The sequence below is a fragment of the Carassius carassius genome, chromosome 37, assembly GCF_963082965.1.
Source record: "Carassius carassius chromosome 37, fCarCar2.1, whole genome shotgun sequence".
Taxonomy (NCBI): Eukaryota; Metazoa; Chordata; class Actinopteri; order Cypriniformes; family Cyprinidae; genus Carassius; species Carassius carassius.
Genome location: NC_081791.1, coordinates 5,017,941 through 5,040,653, shown reverse-complemented (window position 1 = coordinate 5,040,653; position 22,713 = coordinate 5,017,941). Strand labels below are relative to the sequence as shown.

The 22,713-nt window shown below is 39.7% G+C and overlaps 1 protein-coding gene across 5 annotated transcripts; it reads left to right on the top strand.

Moving 5' to 3' along the window:
• Positions 1 to 863: 863 nt before the first annotated feature.
• On the top strand, positions 864 to 21,631 carry ncoa6 (nuclear receptor coactivator 6). Of its 5 annotated transcripts, none has more exons than XM_059527200.1 (15): positions 864 to 974; positions 7,031 to 7,285; positions 7,627 to 7,782; positions 11,252 to 11,374; positions 11,763 to 11,891; positions 12,368 to 13,198; positions 13,285 to 13,416; positions 13,525 to 14,917; positions 15,032 to 15,147; positions 15,225 to 18,725; positions 18,805 to 18,852; positions 20,275 to 20,305; positions 20,579 to 20,620; positions 20,909 to 21,060; positions 21,401 to 21,631. In XM_059527200.1, the coding sequence occupies exons 2-15, from the start codon at positions 7,075 to 7,077 to the stop codon at positions 21,451 to 21,453; spliced, it is 6,918 nt and encodes a 2,305-aa protein (XP_059383183.1). In that variant the 5' UTR covers positions 864 to 974; positions 7,031 to 7,074; the 3' UTR covers positions 21,454 to 21,631. The 5 variants fall into 5 exon arrangements, with proteins under 5 accessions (XP_059383183.1, XP_059383186.1, XP_059383184.1 ...); XM_059527203.1 differs by having other exon boundaries at positions 7,028 to 7,285; positions 13,285 to 13,371; XM_059527201.1 differs by having other exon boundaries at positions 7,028 to 7,285; positions 20,909 to 21,054.
• The last annotated feature ends 1,082 nt before the right edge of the window (positions 21,632 to 22,713 follow it).

Genomic DNA, 22,713 nt, shown 5'->3' with positions numbered 1-22,713 from the left:
ACTGATCTGAAAACGTTTCTGTGCATTAAGAAATTTGAAATGAAGAAACTAAAGTGAAGAATCAATATATTTATGTATAAACCACAAAATAAGATTCCCAAATGAAGCTGTTGTCATATTCAGTGGCGTGGTCATTACTCTCTATATCAGTGGTTTTCAACCTATGGTCCGCGGCCCCCTAGTGGGTCGCGATGGTATTGCAAGTGGGCCGCCAATTACTATTAAAATAAATAATAATAGTTCATATATGTAAAAATGTCTAAGTCATAACATAATAACATCATTTCATATATATATATATATATATAATTAAATAACAAAAAAATAAATATTAAACTGTAACTATGATTCCACTATTCAAGCTTGCTGATTGGTTTAAGAATAAACCTCCAATTTATCTTAGATATTTTTGCTGCACGTGTTACAGAACAACAAGAATTGTACCAAGCGGTGCCAGCCCAAGTTATTTTCTGTTCATTGCCAGTTCATTCAATGGAGACAAGTTAACAATCTAGCTTCTGAGTACTAAGTTATTAACCCAATAATAGCGGGGTCAGTTAATTTTTTTTTTGCAGTGGGCCGCGCAAACATATGTGTTTGGTTGTGTGGGCCGCGAGTTGAAAAAGGTTGGGAACCACTGCTCTATATAAAAAATATATACATATTTCAAGGATCCTAAACAAGTGAAGCGGAGCAGTGCTGCTCTGAAACACTTTCACTTCCGGTCACTGCGTCCCGCCCCTTTAGTCACCACTGTTTTGTGCTACTAGCGATCTTTCTGGCACGATAATATTTCTGTGATCATAACCTAACACTTTATCGTAACACAACAGTCAGTGAACATCATAACCCTATCTCGCGAGTACGCGCACAGCGTTGAACTGACGTGCTCAGCCGCCTCGCGAACGAGCCTTTAGCGTCTGCTAGCAGAGACCTGTTTACAACAGAAACCCGCTCCTGATGGACTGACAACGGTGAGATCTTACCTCCTCCTGACCTTAAAGAAACATTACCATGAAGTTAACACGTAAACGCGTGCGCTGCAGGGAAACACGAGGCTGATATCAGCGAGACCGTGAGCAGTGATGCTGACTGTGTTTGTAGAGCTAATACATCAGTTAACGTTAGCCGGAGAGAAGGAAACTCCTTGTGATTATTCACTTATTCACTGCGGTGTTATTGTTAGGACTGCGTGTACCACACATGAGCTAAAGGCTTCTTAATGTTGTTTTGTTTGTCTTTAGCTGAAATTAAGCGGTTTGTCTTTGTTTTCATATTGCTAATGCTAATGCTAGAGAAATAAACCCATATGAAGCTCTTCAGTCAAGTCATCGATAATCGCAAGGATAATAATATATTATTAGAGGTTATGTATTGGATGTTTCCAGGTTAGTTTGCAGTGAAACTCTTTTCTGTGTTTCTAAAGGCACCTGATGGCAGTATTTGACATCTCATTATCACGAGTTCACTCGTTTAATCATCATCGTTGTTGTTGTTGTTCTTTCAGTTGATTATATCTGTTTGATAAAGAAACGTTGAGTAGTTTTGGGTTCACGAACAGAGAAATACAAAAAAAAAATGTTTTTTTAATACCATGTACTGTATCAAAGTGTGGTTTTATCCTCTCTGCTACAGTACCTTTTTATTAAGCTTTAAACTACATTACAGCTTTTCTCAGAAAGTGACGTTACCTCATGTTCAGTCAGTGTTTCCTTTTGTATTGAATTATTGTGTGTTATTAAATACTGTATGAAGTATGTTTGGGGTCAGTGAAGTGACTGGCGTCTATTAATTATGCAGTTCATATATGCACATTTGAATCTTCCATGATAAGCATGTTTTTTTAATCTATTTTTTAATTATGCAAAAATGTTAGGGGAATGCAACTTTATTGCGGTAAAAAAGTAATTAAGGTATTGTTTAAAAACAAAACAAAATGTTTAATTTAAATGATTAAGCCTGGGAGCCTTGCGTAATCATTTATTATTATTTGGAAACTGCTTATTAATGTTTGAAACATCTTTGTCCTGCAAATATAAAAACATACAGAGAGAGCCTAACAGGAAATGATGTCATACAGTAGTGGTGCTCCTGTCGGACATTTAAAAAAAATATATATAGATTTATCCCTCTTAAATGTTTGATCATGAAGTGCATTTTTATTTTTACACTCATGCAGTTGTTGCACAATAGCTTACACACAGCACACACAGTTGCTCAAACAAGTGGCAAAACATGTAAACTACATCACCACTGACAGAAACAGTCAGTTCTACTGCCTTTTCTTTTGCATTTTAAACTTTATTACAAGCAGTCCTGCGGTTATAAAGAACTTTGTTTCCCTACCTCCATGAGTGGCATCTATCAATGCCTTTTTTATCTAAAAGTGCTATTGTCCTTTAAAACATTTGTGGTGTAATTACTACTTTTTTGTTGTCATAATTACTGCATACAAGTCGCTGTCACTTTTAATTCAGCGTGTGCAGCGGAACCGACCGCAACCGTGTGCAGTGTGAGCACTTTTAAATCCATTAAAGCTGCAGTCCGTAAGTTTTGCCTCTTTGTCGCCGTCTCTGTTTGAAAACCTGCTGAATTATCTGTCTTGTGTACTCTGGCACACATGCGCACGCACCGCTGTGAATCCTATACTTAATAATCACAGATTCTAGCCTACGTCTTGGAATATATGATCCAAATAAAAGTTTTTCACAATATATTGTCATCTGAACAAGTAAATTTAAATAAAAATAAATTTATGCATTTAGCAGATGCTTTTATCCAAAGCGACTTACAGGCTATCAATTTTTACCTATCATGTGTTCCCGGGGAATCGAACCCCCAACCTTGCGCTTGATAGCGCAATGCGCGAACAATTGAGCTACAGGAACACTAACAAGTAACAAGTAAGTAACAAGTCTGCCACGTTTGTTCTGACCAACTGAGGAAAAAACGTATGGTGATTTAATCTATAGATTGTATCACATCAAACATTGCAAATTATTATTGTTGTTATACTTTATTCTCAAATTAGTAATGTTAACAACATCAGGATTGTGTGACTATGAGTATATTGTGTATTACATTACATTACATTTATACGTTTAGCAGACACTTTTATCCAAAGCGACTTACAAATGAGGACAGTGGAAGCAATCAAAAACAACAAAAAAGCACTGATATATAAGTGCTATAACAAGCCTCAGTTAGCTTAAACACAGTACACGTAGCAAGGGCTTTTAAATAATATAATAAGAATAGAATATTATAAGTGTTACATGTAGATTTAAATTTCTGTACAGTCTAATCTCTAAGAAATTCTTTTAACCCAAAAAGCTCATTATTCTTCCTTCGAAATGGTTGTCTTTAAAATACAAATCTTGTGTAAACCCAGGCTATCTGTAATCAGAAGCACATATAAAACTGGAATATAATTTAATATAATTCACATGCGTTTCATAAAAACAGTAACCGGTGCAAAATCTACTTTTTATATACAGAAAATTTATATATTCGACTCTAATTAAATGTACCATTATTTTTCTAGCATATGAAACTGATGAACTTCAGTGATTGTGTGATTTAGAAAAAAAAGTAATTTTCACTACAGCTAATAGTAGCAATAGGTTATATACCAATAGTCGACTATTAGTCGCACTTTTAATAATAAACCATATAAATCATAATAATGAGCCTTTAATTGCCTTCATAGCTCAAGCGCACGCAAAAAAGGCTTGCCACAGCGATGCACTGAATGTTCTAATCACACCGGTGTGATTTACATTAAATATAGAAAATATAAATCTTTTTGTCTTTTGGAAGCTGCATGACCCCGCGTGACCCCCTCACTTTGATTGGGCATGATTCCTCTAAGCTGCCATGTAAAGTTGCTACTACTAGGGGTGCTCCGATCACGATCGGCCGATCGTTAATGCGCATCTCTCAGTAAAGCCGGTTCTCTAATCAGCGGTAAATTCCATCAGGTGCGTGATTTCACATAGAGCAGCTGTTACTACACAGAGCCGTTGTTAACTGAGAAGATGCGCCAATAAACGCTGAAAATGAAACTGGATTTGCGCATCTTCTCAGTTAACAATGGCTCTGTGTAGTAACAGCTGCTCTATGTGAAATCACGCACCTGAGGGAATTTACCGCTGATTAGAGAACTGGCTTTAGTGACGAGATGTGCATAACGATCGGCCGATCGTGATCGGAGCACCCCTAGCTACTACATACATACTTCAGATGATAAGCCATATCTGAGGTCGTGGTCGATCGATATATCGGCCAATATTTGGCATTTTTCAAATATCGGCATCGGCCGATCAGTTTTTCTGCTTGGCCGATGTGTTCGCGGCAGGACTTTTATTTTGACGGCGCTGAGAGCGGCAGCGCCTGAGCGAACACAGTGCTCAATCTCTCTCTCGTTTACTGTCGGTGTTAACAGTTCTGTCTAATACAGATAGAAGTCTGTCTAATAATCAGATCGAACGGTTAAACAAAGGAGTTAATGTATACAGAAAGTATTACAATGATTGCTTTTATATTATTAGTAATAGAAAGACAAACATAATACTTTCTCGTTTGCTGTCAGCATTAAGCAAATACACATTTAATTAATTTAAACAAATCTTTGAATGACTCATGAACATTAAATTTCACAAACCTTGGAAACTTAGTCGAATCCAGCTGTGAGGTGTGTGTTTTTATCCAGCATGATCATGTGCTCTCTGTGTGACGGTCCGTCCGTGTGAATTAAATGCTTAAAACTTTAAACTCATGATTTCAAATTATGCTGTGCTTTATGCATTTGCCCACTGTCATATTCATGTCATTTTCACTGTGTGCTCAGGATTTTTCTGCATAGAGAATTACGAGACCTCCGCCAAATTTTGTGCCGTTTCTGGTTGTCGCAATCATGTGCAATCGTCACTGAACTGCTTCTTTTAAAGCTTTAGTTCATATGCGATCGATGAGCATTAAAGGGTTAGTTCACCCAAAAATCTAAATTATGTCATTAATAACTCACCCTCATGTCGCTCCAAACCCGTGGGACCTCCGTTTATCTTCAGAACACAGTTTAAGATATTTTAGATTTAGTCCGAGAGCTCTCAGTCTCTCCATTGAAGCTGTGTGTACGGTCTACTGTCCATGTCCAGAAAGGTAAGAAAAACATCATCAAAGTAGTCCATGTGACGTCAGAGGGTCAGTTAGAATTTGTTGAAGCATCGAAAATACATTTTGGTCCAAAAATAGCAAAAACGACAACTTTATTCATCATTGTCTTCTCTTGCGTGTCTGTTGTGAGAGAGAGTTCAAAACAAAGCAGTTTGTCATATCTGGTTCGTGAACGAATCATTCGATGTAACCGGATCTTTTTGAACCAGTTCACCAAATCAAACTGAATCGTTTGAATAGGTTCGCGTCTCCAATACGCATTAATCCTCAAATGACTTAAGCTGTTAACTTTTTTAACATGACTGACACTCCCTCTGAGTTTAAACAAACCAATATCCCGGAGTAATTCATTTACTCAAACAGTTCACTGACTGAACTGCTGTGAAGAGAGAACTGAAGATGAACACCGAGCCGAGCCAGATAACGAACAAAACATTGACTCGACTGAAAAATTTTGGAAGAAATAAAATGGAATTTTGGAAAAAAATAAAACTTATTTCATATATTTAACACACAATTACAGTAATATATGATTTGTATGTTATTTTAATGAAATTTGCGGTGTATTCTTAACAATAAAGAAAGTTTAAATGAGAAATGCCAAGCTGCTAGCTTAGTATAAAAAAAACTACAAGTAAGTTATTACAAACAGTCGATGCTGGTTTGAAGTGAGATTTGAGTAAAAGCTTACTATTAATGTTAGCTCTAATGCACCTGCTACCATGCTGCGACTGCATTTCATGATGTATCAGAAGAATACAATTAAGGTTGTAAGAAAAAAAGTGTTTGTTTCAGGGTGGGTACAATATGTACATGATCAGGATGGTACCTTATTTTGAGCCAGGAAAATTCGACGTACTTGTATATAATTATGGCGTTAATATTTAGGATACGCAGACAAGGGTTTCTCATCAATGGTGACTAGGGCTGGGCGATAATTCAGTAACGATATTTATTGCAGTATTATTTAGGCTATTTACCTGCTCTGATCAAAGTTCAGACTACAGCGCAGAGCAGATGTGTTTACTCGTGTAACAGCGGTGTAAGATCCAGTGTGAAGCGCTTGAACTAGTTTAAAGCCAAACAGGAGAACACTGTGTGCAACGAGACAGTCAGAAGGCTTTTCAATCTACACATCACCATCATGTACCATGGATTTACTGTAGTAACACTCACTGCACCAAGATATTGTGGCAGAAATTTGGGATATTCACACTGAATTTAAATACATAATGATATAGTACGTATTTGTGATTTAAGACTACTGTTTTTCATTCAAACAGGCTGCCTAAAAACAGTTATATTTTTACCATGGTATTGAGGTGCTATATGTGTGGTTTTAACTGTTTATCATGATTTAAATGTATGCTGATATGGGAAACCAATGCTTAATAATAATATAAAAAAACCTTGGTCAGAATAAATATAACCATAGGTTGATACATTTTTTTTTACAGATGTTATTGATTTTGATAATGAACAAAAATGTACCTCTGCATCCTAATTCAAGCTACTATCAAATGTGCATTTCTAAGAGACAAAAAAGTGATATTACTATTAATATTATAAGGCAACCCAAATCTATTGATTTGAAACAATATCACTTGTTAGAACATGCAGAAACTAAGAAATATATTTTTCTATTTACATATTTATTTTAAGTAAAATTAATGGTCTGGTTTCTACAACTTTCATCTTGGAGCAAAAATCTGGCTTTAAACTTGAAAGAAATATAAATGTGATATTTATCGTGAAAATTATCGATATCGACTTATATGAAAACTATTATCCTATCTTTTTTGTCCATATCAGCCAGCCCTAGTGATGACTGATGTTGTTGTTTGTCTTTAAGCAGTGTCACTGTCGCCAGAGGCTTCGCAGCTCTTTTGGTGAAGGGCTATGGCGCATCAGCTGTCCCTGGATGCACAATCCCCTCGAGCCGTCCCGCTCACAGATCACGACTCCGGAGTGGAAGATGGAGACGATGGCTCCCACAGCCCTACCACAACCTCCACCATCTTTGTTGCCTTCAAAGGGAACATGAATGACGAGGACTTTCAGGAGAAGCTGGATACCATCTTACACGGGATGCCTGATATGCTCTTACTAGGTCTAGATTTGGCTTCAAACTATGATTATTACTTGTATGCAAAGAAAATGGTTCGTTGCTGCTGGAAAATTGGATTTCTGCAAAGATTCATTGAAGTTTAGACTTATATGTTAAATTTTAATGTTTAATTAATAAATATAGAGTCATACTGTCTTACCTCCATGTTTAGTATATGGGCTAGTAGTCCATTTTTTTTTTTGCATTGTTGTATTTTAAACCTAAAAGTCTAAAAGCCCTAAAGTCTAATTTTATTTCATTTATATTTTTGGTGTCTTTAATGTTATGTTTCCTATGTCAGTTGAGTTATATTGCTCCTGTACTCCACTCGTTGTCTAATAAAGGTACTCCGAGGCTGGAACCCGAGCGCGTGGAGCCGTGGAACAGCGTGCGTGTCACTTTCAACATCCCCCGAGAGGCAGCTGAGCGACTGCGCCTCCTGGCTCAAAACAACCAGCAGCAGCTGCGGGATCTGGGCATCCTCTCTGTGCAGATTGAAGGTACGGATGTGTTCAATCTGCTCGGGCTGAACCACTGGCAAAGGGTTAGCTCACCCAAAAATGAAAATTAGGCTGCGTTTTACTCAACCCCGAGATATCCTAGGTGTATATGACTTTCATCTTTTTAAGACGAATCCAGTCGGAGTGATATAAAAAATGGTCTTTGATCTTTGATCTTTGAAGTCAGCAGGTGTTGCATTGCTTCAGTCCAAAAGATTTTAAATAAAAAGCCAAAAAGTCTCTCACACGGCTCTGGGGGGGTGAACATAGTCCTCTTGTAGCGAATCGATGCATTTTTGTAAGACAAAAATCCATGTTCAAAACCTAAAAATCACTTGAATGTAGCTTGCGCCAACAGTTGTTCTGTTTTGATATCCACTGCGTTTCTGCGTGCGTCACTTTTGAGCAGTGCATGTGCAAAGCTGACCTCATACGTCATACACCCTCCTGAAAGTTACTAAATACAAACATGTGTATAGATTTAAGGCTATTTTTGATCAACAGGTAAGTGTTTTCAACCAAAACTTTTAAAGACAAGTAATTTCCTGACAGTTAAAGGTGTTATATAGCCCACTGAATCATACTCCGACTCAATGCTGGCAGCAGTGGAAGCACTTGGGAGAGAACTGCCTGGTGACATATTTCTTAACATAAAAGAGGACAATGGTACAAGAGATGATTGTTTTAAATGTGACAATATAGCCGAAGTAGCACCCGCTTTAAAAAACAATGGACTTGTGACAAAGCTCCTGAAATACTCCGGTCTTCACTTTAAGATTTCATTTAGTGATGAGTGAATTTTTGCTAGAAAAAGAGCAGGAAAAATAACATGCAAGCGTCTCAGAGCCGGCAAAAGCTATGAAAAGAGTAACACAGCCTGCAGAAGTGACATGCATGGTTGTTGTCACCACTAGAATTACCTACTGTAGCCAAAGCTAAATAAACTCATTTAACCTCTTCCAAGGCCCATATGTACAAAAAAGAGACTTCTGGGAATCCATACTCTGGTCTCAAGAGACCAAGTCAATCATTTCGGATCCTAAAGCATCCAACATGTTCTGGTGTTGCTAGAGGAGGAGTACAGTGAGAAGTGCTTGGTTCCCACAGTGACGTTCAGTTGGATGAATGAGTGCTGAAGGTGTGCTTTATCAACGCTGGCATGAATTCACACACTACTGTGTGATCTAATACAAAACCCGAAGCAGAAGATTCTACCCTTCCCTCATTCCCTGCATTATTGGGCATTTTTTCAGCAGGACAATGAAGATATTCATTCTCCCAAAGTAAAAATCCTTCAGTGGACATGTATTTCACTCAGTCTTAATGCTCTAGAGCAGCTGTGGGGGATTCTGTAGAGACCAGCTGAGCAACACTCCCCATTATAGACCAGAGCATTTAAGGAGGTCATCACGAGTTAAACAGGACAGATGTGAAAATTTGTCATGAACTTGTACACTCAGTGCCAAGAAGGGTCAGAGCAGTATACTTTAAGTTCTGGAGGACATACTAAGTGCTAGAATATTATATATTTCCTGAATTAAATCTAGGATGTACTAATTTCTGCAGTCCTTCTTTAAAAAAAAATTGGCTAATTTACTAATCTTATAGAATAAGGAGTCCCAAAAACAGGAATATCTGCTAATCGTCCATCTCGCTGTTTATATTACACATGCATTACCAAGACAATGACTGACGCATTTGTATTGCAACATGTATTGCAAAGAGCTCCATTATCAGCACCACCGTGGAAAATGAAACCATATCCATGCTGACTGGCCCGGATCGACACGCAATGGAACGGTTAAGCAAAGAGGACCTTTCTGCCCAATAGTGGAAAAGAGTCTTATAGCTCGACCATGAGTGAACATCATGAACGTCATGAATCATTTTATCTGGAAGAGAAGACAAAAATGCAGAAGACCTCAGCTGTGTGGGAGCACTTTAAACTGAGTGAGGACAAGGCAAAGGCAGTGTGTCAGATATGTGATTTGGAACTGTCCTACTACAACAGAACATCAAGTTTGAAAAATCACAAAAGTAGTATGCCTATAATATATTGTTGGTGTAAAAAAAAAAAAAAGAGCTGATTTTATCCTCTCTTTTACTTTTATGTTAATCAGTAATTTTACACAATAAAAATGTGCAATTAATTTGCTTGGAAAATACTTGCAAATACGGCAGTCATAAAAAAATGTACAGTATCCCAGCCTAATAATAATCTGCCTATATTAAACGTATTGCTCTGTGTGTGTGTGTGTTGACCTGTGTTTTTTGTATCACAGTGTCCATTCTTGGAGAATATAAGCCCTGCACGCGTGAGACGCGCTGCTTCCGGGTCGCACTGTTCTGTAGTTTATTAAAAGTTTATTAATTCTGAACACATGTCCATATTCCACCAAAATGTGACACTGCACTCTCTTGGGTCCACAGCAACACACCTGACATGCATGAGGTCGATTTGATGAACAGTTCTCGACATAATAAAAATGCAAACCGACAGACAGACACCCAGAGATTCTTGCTTTTATAAGAGAGATGAATATGTTTAGCCCCCTCAAAATATGGTATTCGGACCAGCCCTAGTAAAGACAAGGCTTTGTAAGACAAGTATGGATCAACTTGTGTATGGATTAACTGGTTCTCGCTATGAATATAGCCATAGATGCTGGATTGGCATTAAGAAATAAATAAAACAAACAAATTTACATTTTAGACACAATGTGTAGTGTTTTGCTCTATTTCACCTGCAAAACTAGTTCCAAACAAAGACCACAGCAGAAGTATTGCACATTCTCCAAGCAACACTTGGTGGTGTTTTATATGGAATGATTCAGCGTTTTGAACTAATCAGTTGAATGAAGGTCTTAATGACTCACTAAGTGAATTACTGCAACTTACGAGTGGTTTAGTATGTTTAAGAGTGTGCATTTCCCCCACAACATTCTTATTTGTATGCTCAAAAAATTATTTTAAACCTTAATTTAATTGCATTTGTAATTTTACTGTAAAAAAAAATATTTAATTTGACTGGTAACAGCCCTATAGTGTAAATTTAATTAATTGGTCAATTGTAAGAATTAAAAATATGTAAGAATAAAAAATATGCAGACTTTAGTTTGTAAAATCTGATAGAACATTTAATGAAAATATTGCTCACTAATGTGGGATTATTTTGTATGGAATATTGTCTGCTGATATGAAAAGTTCACTGTATATTGTAACAGTAAATAACATTTATGACTGCAATGACATTTTGTTTTCTTTTCACATTAAACACATTAAATATTACATATATGTATGTAATATAGTGTATTTCCATCACAGGGTTAGGTCTTAAATTTCATATAAGGTGGTATTAAAAAGGTCTTAAAAGGTCTTCAATTGAAGTTGTTCATATCAGTAGAAACTCTGATTTTAATACTTGACGTCATTGGCACAATTTGTTGATCGGCCTGTTGGGTTCATACAGGTGAAGGAGCCATTAACGTTGCGGTTGGACAGGGCCGAAGTCAAGAAGTAAGGGTAAATGGACCCCTTGGTGCTCCTGGTCAGATGAGAATGGATGTTGTGTTCCCTATGCAGCAGGGCCAGGGTAACTATGCACAAGTGCTTAACTCAACAGCTTTATTTAACTCCTGAAGGTGCACTGTCTTGCAGAGTTTCTCTCTAATGCTGATGTTTCACTGGGCAACTTTTTGAGCAATGTTGCTGGGCAACTTTGGTTAATGTTGGCATCAATGGGCAACCAGGTGAGACACAGTGCCCACGACAGATCTAAAGTATCTAGACAGAAATCTGTTACCCATTCTCAGTACAAAACACAAAAAAAAACAGTTGCCCGACACAATTGCTCAAAAAGTTGTTCTGTGTATCATCAGCCTAAACCTAAACAAGCACACCTGAACAAACTAATCAAGGTTTTCAGGATTACTTAATATTTAATTAAGAAAGTGTATGCTGAAGAAATACTTGTTTTTCAGCTGGAATGCGTATGAATAACCCTTCGGTGTCCATGATGCCTCCTGGGGCTAATATGGCAGCACAGCGAATGGTACCGAATAGTGCTGGACCAATGCAGCCAAGAGCACCAAGGCCACCTTCACAGACAAGTAATGGCAATTATTTAGTTCAAAGAAGTGATGAAGTTACCCTTATTTATATTCCATACTGCTCTATAAAGGCAAATGCAGTAGTTGCAGCACCATTGGGACTTTGTTTTGAAAAGTAATTTCACACTCTGTTTTCTCTGAATCAGACTGTATTAAGATTTGTCTTGAAGGCACAATTGTCAGGCAGGACTCAGAGCTGGTTCACAGCTTGTTGTAACATGCGTTTCAAATGTCACCTATGACCATAGATTTAAGTGAGTCCTATGATCTCATGACTACATGCATCAGTCACTATGCAAATGTAACTATATGTTGAAAAAGCACAACAAAACGTTTCGAGCTAAAGTTTTAGTGCCTGTATTAAGTGAACTCTTGAGGATAGAGCTTCATATGTTCTGTGTGAATTTTTTTGGCCAGATATACTGATGTTGAATTAATGGATGTAATTTTCACATTTCTGTTCACGTTTTTTTCAGACACAATGGATCCCATGCTTTCAGGGCTGGCCTTACAGCAACAACAACTCCAACATCCACATGTAGGACATGGTCCACTTGGTAACTTAGGCCCACAGGGACATCACATGCAAGCCATTCAAGCAAATCGACAGCTAAATCCAGCAGCCCTACAGCAACTTCAGCAACAACAACACCAACAACAGCAGGTTCAGATGGCCCAACTAGGTGGTGCACGTGGTCCTTTCAACCCCTCCAACCAGATGCCTGTACCCCCTGGCTGGAACCAGTTGCCCTCTGGGGTTCTCCAACCACCACCTGTCCAAGGTCCTATGGGACCAGGTTGGAGAAAAGCCCCACCACAGCCACAAATGGGGCAGCGTCAACCCTCTTTGGCATCTGTTCAGACGCCCAATCATCCACCACCACCATATCCATTTGGAAGCCAGCAGGCCGGACCGGTTTTCAGTACAATGACACAACATCAGTTGCAACAACAGCAGCAGCAGACAGGGGCAAACCAGTTTGCAACCCCTCAGCCCAAAGTCCCTCAGGGAGCACCAGGTGTAGTTGTTTCAAGAGCGCCGCCTCCTCTGCCTCCCTCCTCTGCCCCTCAAGGAAGTCTCACAGCCAAGTCCCCTGGTTCGTCATCATCTCCTTTCCAACAGGGCTCACCTGGAACACCTCCAATGATGGGACAGGGGCAGATTGGTCCACGTCCCACAACCCCCCAGGGTTTCCCACAAGGTGTTGGATCTCCAGGAAGAGCTGTGATGGGCCAGCAAGGAAACATTCAGCCCAGCTTTATGGGCATTCCACAACATGGACAGGTTCCCCAAGGTGGAATGGGAGGTGTGTTTTCAGATATTCAATGTAGAAGTGAGTGTGTCTTGTTATTAATTTGGTTACCTGTAATTGAATATGTATATATTTTGCAGGTATGCCCAAACGAATGCCAGTGGGGTTCCCAAATGCTCCTGTTAATCAGAACTTCGGACAAGGACAGGTTACTACCACTGGAGCAGGTAGTACACCTCAAATACAAAATAGTCAGAGCATAGCAAACACTGGTAAGATGTGTGGATTGTTTTAATACTGTTTTGAATCTTTTGCTCTAATATGAAGTTTTGTCCACTTTCTATATATCGAGTTTCAACAAGTCTGAATTCTCATTATAGGCGTCCAGTCATCAGTCCCAGTGCCAAATCATATGCAGTCAAATCCCCTTCAAGTTGCTGCAGTGACCCACCACAGTGGCATGCAAGCTCAACCTTCAGGCACCACCTCAGGAGGTAGTATGGGACAACCTCAGCAAGGTCTTCAGACTCAAATGATGGGTGTACCACAATCACAACATCAAACACAGGTTGTAGCTTCCACTCAAAGTCAAATGGCACAAAGCCAAACAGGAGGCCAGACTGTTTTGTCCAGGCCAGTGAATACCGGGCAGCGAGGAATGACCCCTCCCAAGCAAATGATGCCACCACAAGGTCAAGGGATCATGCAGAACCAAAATCAGCTGGGTGGAGGACAGGGACATCAGGCTTTATTGCTTCAGCAGCAGCAGCAACAACAACAACAGCAGCAGCAGCAACAACAACAACAACAGCAGCAGCAACAACAACAACAGCAGCAACAGCAAAATGCCATGATGGAACACATTGTAGCTAGTCAGATACAGGGTAACAAGCAGGCCTTTGGCCCAAAGGGTCAACCTGGTGTAATGCAAGGCCAGATAATGAGAGGTCCTTCACCTAATATTCAAGGTAATATGCCGCAGTTTCAATCTCAGATGGGTCAGCAACAAATGACACAACAACAGCATCAGCAACAACAAATGGCTCATTTACAACAACAGCAGCAATTACAGCAACAGCAACTACAACAACAGCAGTTACAACAGCAACAACTACAGCTGCAACACCAGCAGCCACAACAAGCACAAATGCAACAGCTACAGCAACCCCATCAGCAAATGGTACAACAACAGTCTCAACAAATTCCAATGAATGGCAACCCCAACCAAGCATTAGGGATGAATGGGTCTCACATGCGACTTCCAGGAAATCATCATTTAGTACAACAACAGCTTCAGCAAAAACAACAGCAACAGCAGGTGATGCTGCAGCAGCAACAGGCTGGTCAGCAGCATCAACACCAGTTAGGAGATAGTAGTGGAAATGCTGATATCAGCCAACAGATGGTTCCAGACCTGCAGAATCCACAACAACAGCAGGGTATGTTGGGAAATTCTCAACATATGCAGGTGGGCAATGGTCATTTTCCTGGTCATGGTATGTCCTTCAATCCTCAGTTTGCTGGTCAGATGCCAATAGGAGGCCCTTGTGGGCAAGTGGGTGGATTTCCAGTAAACAAGGATGTGACACTAACCAGTCCCTTGTTAGTAAATCTTCTCCAAAGTGATATTTCTGCCAGCCAGTTTGGTCCTGGTGGGAAGCAAGGAACAGGTGCGGTTGCTGCTGCTAACCAGGTCAAGCCTAAAAAGAAGAAACCTCCCCGTAAGAAGAAGCCAAAAGTAGAGGAAGGACAACAGACTACTGACAGTCTGTGGTAAGAGCTTTTTAATCTTTTTATTTATTTAATTATGTTTTTTTTTACACTGAAGATGAGTAAACTACTTTGTTGCACTGTTGAATAGAATTAAAAAGTTTTTGTCTTTCTAAGTGGTCTGGATTCACTGCCTCATGGAATGGAGGAAGTAGAGATGCAAGGGTTGGGAGGCGACCAAGGGGGTGGCATTGACTCGAACTCTAAACTTTCTGAATTCACTAGTCGACCAGGTAAACAATTTAATGGCTTTTGATTGATCATTTCTTACTTGTACATAACTTTTATTTACTTAACATTTTGTCTTTAGGTCTGCCTGGTCAGTCTGGAGATCAAAGGGTATTACAGCAAATGCCAATGCAGTTTATGCCTCCACAACAGCAACAACAACAACAGATACAGCAAATGCAGCAGCAGCAGTTACAACAACAGCAGCAGCAGCAGCAGCAACAACAACAAATACAGCAGCAACAGATGCGACAACAGCATCAACAGATCCAGCAGCAGCAAATGCAACAGCAGCAAATGCAACAAATGCAGATGCAGAGTATGCAGGGTCCTCAAGGTCAAGCTGGAACATCACAAGGACCCCATCATGTCCAGACCCAGATTCAATCACAACAGTCAATGCAGATACAACAACAACAACAACCACCACCACAACATCTCCAACAACAACTGCAGTCACAGTCACAACAGCAACAACAACAGGCACAGCAGCAGCAGCAGCAACAACAACATCAGCAGCAGCAACGACAACAACATCAGCAGCAACAACAACAAATGATGATGATGATTAAAATGCAACAGGAAGCTAAAAATCGAATGACACTACAGCAAGGTGGGCACATGCAAAAGAGTTTAGTCAACCCTAATGATCCATCTCAGAGAATGCCTGTATCACAGCCAGGCAACATGCCTGTAATGATTGATCTTCAAGGGCATGGAGGTGTTCCACCTTCTCCTGATAAAGCCAGAGGAATGCCACTAATGGTAAATCCAACTCTGACTGGACAAGCAAGAAGGACACCCCATTCAGAGGTCGGACAACCAACACCATCAGAGGAAACCCCTGGAACCCATAGCATGCAGGACCGGGGACCCCTTGAAATTAGTCAACAGTCAGGAAATGGAAATCAACCAATGATTCCCAATCAAGGTCCTAATACTCATTTAATGAAATCGGTGCCATTATCAGTGCCCCACCAGCCAGGAGCAAGTCCCCAACAGCAGTCCCAGCAAGTGTCAGCAATGGCTGGCTCACATAATATTCACTTTTCCAGTGCTCCTGCAGCTTCCCAAAGTTCCCGCCCTAAAACCCCTAACCGAGCCAGTCCTCGGCCATATCACCACCCTTTAACTCCAACCAACCGTCCACCTAGTACTGAACCCTCTGAAATAAATCTGTCCCCTGAGAGACTGAATGCCTCTATCGCTGGTCTTTTCCCTCCAAAAATTAACATTCCTCTGCCACCGCGGCAGCCAAATCTTAATCGAGGTTTTGATCAGCAAGGACTTAACCCAACTACACTTAAAGCAATTGGCCAGGCTCCACCCAACCTAGCAAATCTTCCTGTCAACAATAATACCAGTGGCAACAATAATGGCCCACAGTCTTATCCATCAGGTGTTGGCATGGTAAGCTCCGGAGGAAAACAAGACAAACAGACCGGTGTTGGGCACATTAAAAGAGCTAGTCCTAGTAATAGTCGTCGATCCAGCCCTGCCTCAAATAGAAAAGCTGCCACCCCAAGCCCAGGAAGACAGAAGGGTGCCAAAACATCACTGACATCACCTCCACAGCAAATGATGGTTAGTCCACAGAACGTGATGGTTAGTCCCAACTCAGTGCTCCCAACTACCTCTGCATCTTTGCCATCAGCAGGACCTGGAGAATCACAACAGAGTTTAAATTCTCTGCAAACCCTACCTGGTAGTGCCGATGCAATTAGAGATGGCCCGGTAGTGACTACACAAGCAGAGCAGAATCATGCAGTTCAGTTTAGAGAGCAGTCTACTCCTAAAATGGCAAGCCCTCGGGTGCCTTCTCAGGAACCCAAACGGCAAAAGCTTAGCAATTTGGTTGAACAGCGTGCTGAAGATAAACAACAGCCTCGGACAACACCACAACATGACCATGGCTCTGCTGTAACACCATTTAGAGATGCTCCAACGTCTCTGAATCAGCTATTAGACAATACAGGAAACCCATCTTTGTCAGTGAAATCTCAAAATATTCCTCAAGTGGGTGGAGAACCTGTGCAGAAAGAAAGCCCTCATGCTCCACCAGCTCAGGAGAACCAACCTAATCCTCTTGTATCACAGAGCACAAATATTGCCACCTCCTTGTCTACAAGTGAAACTGATCAGAAACCTAAACCTGCTTCAGTATCAAGTCCAAATCTTGTAGCCAGTAGCAGTGCAAACCTGCAGTCTGTCAGTGCTGTATCAAGTGTTAGCTCAAACCAAACTGTGCTCTTAAGTCTCACTTCAATACCCAACCCTTCAGTTAGTTCAAATCAAAACCTTCTACCCATCTCAAATGCATCTCAAACGGTCTTGCAAAGGCCCATCTCATCAGTGACAACGCCACAAAATCAGATCACGGTCTTTGTAACCTCTAATCCTATTAGCTCTGCTACCAACACGGCTTCTGTCGTTCCTTCTGCTGTTGTATCCAAGGTACTGGCAGTTCCAAATAAAAACATAAGACCTCCTGATATTCGTCAACAAAATCCTACCCAAACACGTCCACAGTTCATCGCAGGATCTGTGTATTCAATATTTCAAGCTACGCCGGTATCATCAAGTGCTAATGTCATGTCTCAACCTGTCACTATGGTTGGTCCCATAGTCTCTGCAAATATCCAGCTTACTCCTACCCCAGTGTTAACTACATCACAACCCTCTGCGCAAGCATCAACATCTGTGTTGAAAACCTCGCCTGCTGTCAGCATAGCTGCTACTCAGCAGAGCCGCACTGTTATTGGGCAGCTTCAAGTTCAAGTACCTGCAAATCAGTTTTCCCATGTAAACGTAGTGCCCTCACCTCAACAGCCAAGCCCTGGAGGTCCCAAACAGGAGAGTGTCTCTGAAGCTAGTGGCCCAAAATCTAGTCCTGTTGGGCAGTCTGTGTTACATTATGGCATGTCCTCACCTTTTCAGCAGCTATTGGCTTCTCCACCTGCTTGCTCTAGCCCAGGGGCAACGGCTGTTGCCGGCAGAAGTCCCCTGTCTCCAACTACAATGTTAGCAAAAAGCAGTCCAGTCCAGACTGTTGTAAGCAAAAGTTCCATGCCCAGCATATCTTCAAGCAATGCCGATGATCAAAAGGAGCGGACCCCTGTCACTCAGATTGGAAAGACTTTGGATGTTGCCACAACTCAAGCTTCTTGTGCGGTTACGTCTGAAATGGTATCGGCACTCCAGCCCAATGCTCCAGTGGCTATTCCAGCTGCTCAAATAGCGTCTCAGCAATCTGCACTTCCTCCAAAAGTGTCTTCTCCTGAACCTGTGCCCACTCCTTCACCAGTCCATACTTCTACAGCATCATCTAATATGCCGCCACCAGCCTCTACCCCTGGAATGGTTCACTTATCTAGTCCTGTTGCTACTTCTTCACCACCTTCTAGTTTGCATGCAGTTTTAGTTTCTGCACCCACTGCTGCTCCAGGACCTCCCACTACAACTTCCGGCTCCTCCACAGCAACAAACGCACAGCTCTCTGGGGAAGAGCAGCCTTCACTGGTGGAGACTAGTGGACCTGACTCTGCTGAAACAAAAGCAATTGTAGATGCTCCTGTCATCTCAGGTAAATACTTGATGGTATCAAGGCAAATTCATTAGTTGTCTAGTCAAATGTTAATGATTTTTACTGTTTAACTTTACAGCTCATCCTGAAGCTCCACAAGAAGACCAAGCTTCATGTGGTCAAGCTGGTAAACACCTTTTTAAGAAAATCTATTTCTACCCATGCAAATTGTAGTCATATACAGGGACACTGCTATGGTTCCTGGGCCCCCTGAACTAGTACCTTATGATCAGGGCCCTTGGAATCATCCTTACCTTCCTCCTCGTTAAGGCACCCCTGGCCATATGTGAACTACCTTAACCCCAAAGTTTACTTATGCATATGACCAAACACATGTACACTACATTTCATATAGTACATGAACACAGGTGCATGACACATGCACGCAAAAAAATTTTTGTCCAGTGTCTTTGCTATTTCCATCTGGAAGTTGCAACCGAAAAAGATGTCTTTGAGTTCTTTCAACTAGAGTTGCCGGTAGGGCTGCAACTAACGATTATTTTGATAATCGATTAAGCAGTCGATTATTTTTACGATTAATCGGTTTATGTACTTATATTTTAGTTTTTTCCATTTTTTCCCCAAGTAAATTATTAATAAATGGTCTTTATTTTTCAGCATAGATTTTTAAGAGATTTTAACCATTTTGCACGGTCATATCCTCATCAAAAATATACCTGGAGTTGTTTTATTGTGTTAGTAATCCTTTGTTGAACTCTTCTGCAATCAGAACACTGACCCATACTCTAGCAAATTTCACAAGGAGATTTCAAATAATGTTTTCACCATGGCAGTCCTTAGAGCTCCTAAAGTAGTTTAACATCCCGAACAAAGCTTAAGGAATCTTTCAGAACATATTTTCATGAAGAATAAGGATAAAACAGAATAAAATTGACACCTGCTGTCAGAGAGTGAATTTTTATATAGCATAATTTCACAAAGCTGTAGTTGCATCATTCTGTTTTTGCTTCAAATGCATCTTCTGCTGGAAAGTGTGGACATTATATTTCTTTAAAATTATAAGGGAGAAAGAAAACCCAAGCTAGGAAAGAGCACAGGCAAAGCCTTAGTTTTGTTTATATGAATAAATGTATTTTATTTGTATTTTTCATTTATTTGATTTGGTAATAGGATTTATTTTTTGTTTGTTTTTTTTACAAATTATTTTTATTTGACTTAAAAAAAAAATAACTTTCAATTTCACGAAGAAATGTGCAGCATTTTGTCTGAGAAATAATAAAAGGACACTTTTTTCATAATTTTATCTTCGTGAGGAGGTTGTGCATATTAGGCTAATGAAATATCTTTAAACATGCACTGTATGCATACCCTAGTTAACATTAAAAAAAAAAAAAAACTGAAGTATACTTTGGGTTTTAGAGAATGCTAATCTAATTCAAGATTATGTGATGCAGTCCTGCACCAGAACCATTTCTCCTGGTCTGAACAAACACTTTTGGTTCAGATTTGTACCAGCTCAACTCAGAAATAGAAAAATGCTATGCACTGTGTTTAACACTAAATTAATTTCAGTTGTCTCTATTTACAGGACAAGGGGTTACCACTGCAGCAGAGCAAGGGTAAGGCAATATTCTTGACTTTCTGACTCTGATTATCTTTTTTTCGCCATCATTTTCCTTTTATTCATTTAAAATAAATACATTTGTTGATTGTGAATCAAGGAGATTAATTTTATTGGATAATCTGAATGAAATCACCCTCATGAACACTATAATCATGGATGATTCATGAAATCATTATTTTTCTTGATCATTACTCAAATATGGGGAAGGAGGAAAAAATGTTGTTGAGCATCAAAGCAGTTTACCGCTGTTTTTCCACTTCTATAACAGATGGGCAAAGAAAAGAAAGACGCCCGTCATCTTAGCCCCAAGGTATGTATATAGCAGACCTGTAGATTCCCTGCACGGATCCGTGCACGGGGCAGCGTGGCCATTTTAGTAACACGGTCATGAACAGGACGGACGTTATCTGTGGTAGATGAGGAAAAACAGCAAGTGTGAATTCCTCAGTTGTGGTCATTTTCTTCAGTGTTAAGACCAACAATTGATTTCCAAAGAAAACTAGAGAATATATGCAGCATAAAAACAATTCTGCATTCTATGAGCATTTTATTGATTAGTTTTTTCTGTTTATACCCGTTGCCCTTCTTCCTTCTGCAGGGATACAAGGGCCACCACCGAGAAAGCAAAAGGTCCTAGTCGACGAAGCTCACGAACAGACAAGGAACCTGAGGAGGAAGCATCTGACAGTGGACAGAGAAAAAGAGTTGCTAGGCCAGGCTCAGCCTCATCAAACACAGGAAAAGGTACAGGTTAGACGTCTAGAACATATAAATGGATGCAAATACATGATATACACACTACAAGTCAGTCAGTTTGAAGATTTTTTTTTTTTTTTAAGAATTCTCTCCCGCTCACCAAGCCTGCATGTATTTGATCCAAAGTACAGCAAAAACAGGACAATTTTTAAAATACTTTAACTATTTCAAATAACTGCATTCTATTTGAATATATTTTCAAATGTAATTTATTCCTGTGACTTCAAAGCTTAATGTTTAGCATCATTACTCCAGTCACATGATCCTTCAGAAATCATTCTAGCATTCTGATTTGCTGCTACCATAAATGATTTTCTTTCTTCTGTCTTTCAAGAATCAAACACTGGAGCCAGTCCCACGCAGGCAAAACGAAGGAAGTCAAAGTAATCATGACACATCAATAAACCTGTGTATTGTACATTCTTATTTTGTTGTTTTCTGAACTTGTTTTATCCGCTGTTTTTTTCCTTTTGTTCTAAGCAAGATAACCATGTACAGAAAGTTCTTTTTTTCTTTCTTTCTTTCTTTCTTTTTTAATCATGATACTGTATTTTGTTCCTGGCTATTAGAATTGTGTTTGTGTTTGTAAGTCATTGTTTTGGTGTGACTTTTTTTATTATTATTAATATTGATCAATTCTGGATTAATCATGTGATGCAGACTAAGAACAGAATCATGTCTGTAGTATCGCAATATAATAACGTGACAGAATCAGACTTTGTACTTCAAACCCCCATGTCGTAGGCTATATCATGAATTAACTGTGCATTTCAGTACTGTCCACACCTGTGTTCACCCATTTAGCCCCTGGATCACATGCATTAAACTATTTCTACAAGTGTACTATGTTTAACTTGTTTTTGTCACAAAAAATGCCAATTAAGATCTTGGTGATCTTAAATTAGAATGGATTTAAAGACCACACTTGGAAAGTTCTAAATGGAATGCTAGCATACTTACTGTGAACTGTGCAGTATACACTGCATGTTTATTTGTTTTACTTTTTTTTGTCCTTTATTTAACCAGGTAAAACTTTCGGAGATTAAAAACTTTCTGGCCAAGATGCAGAACACAAAACACTGTATCCAAAACAGTAAATTCTTCCTTGAGCAGCTCATTGATCAAGAATCTAAAGGTGTTCACTGACACCAAGCTCTGCAACTTCAAGTTGTGTTGTAAAGAGTTCCAGTCATTGGGCGCCGCAAACCAAAAAGCTTGTTTTCCAAGTTGAGTTCATGCAGATGGAACTGAAAGAGTATACAAGCAGAGAATAAGCTCCAGTTAAGTGGGGTGAGAGAACAGAGATATGGAGATAGTAGACCCAAAATGCATACGATCACATGACCTCATTGTGTGCTTGGTTCATTGGCTAGTTTTTTTTTTTTCTTAGTAGTTCATGTTTTCACATATATTACAGTGTAATAAAATAATAGACAGAAATAGACGCAACCCTTATGGTTGGTTTGTATTCCTTTCATACCACTGGAAATAGAAGTTGAATGCAGGCTAAATATGTTTCGCTACAAAATGAAATTAAGGGTGCTTGGGTGGTTGGCACACCCCAAGTATTAGCATACCCCAGTTGGGATCTTTAGTGTTTGTGAAAGATATGAAGGCTGCGTTTATTTGATCAAAAATACAGTAAAA

Coding starts and splice junctions, on each gene's coding strand:
- ncoa6 (XM_059527200.1), top strand. CDS start 7,075: ATGGCGCATCAGCTGTCCCTGGATGCACAATCCCCTCGAGCCGTCCCG. Junction 15,148..15,224: donor TGAATTCACTAGTCGACCAG/GTAAACAATTTA, acceptor TTTTGTCTTTAG/GTCTGCCTGGTCAGTCTGGA. Junction 20,306..20,578: donor ACCACTGCAGCAGAGCAAGG/GTAAGGCAATAT, acceptor CTTCTATAACAG/ATGGGCAAAGAAAAGAAAGA.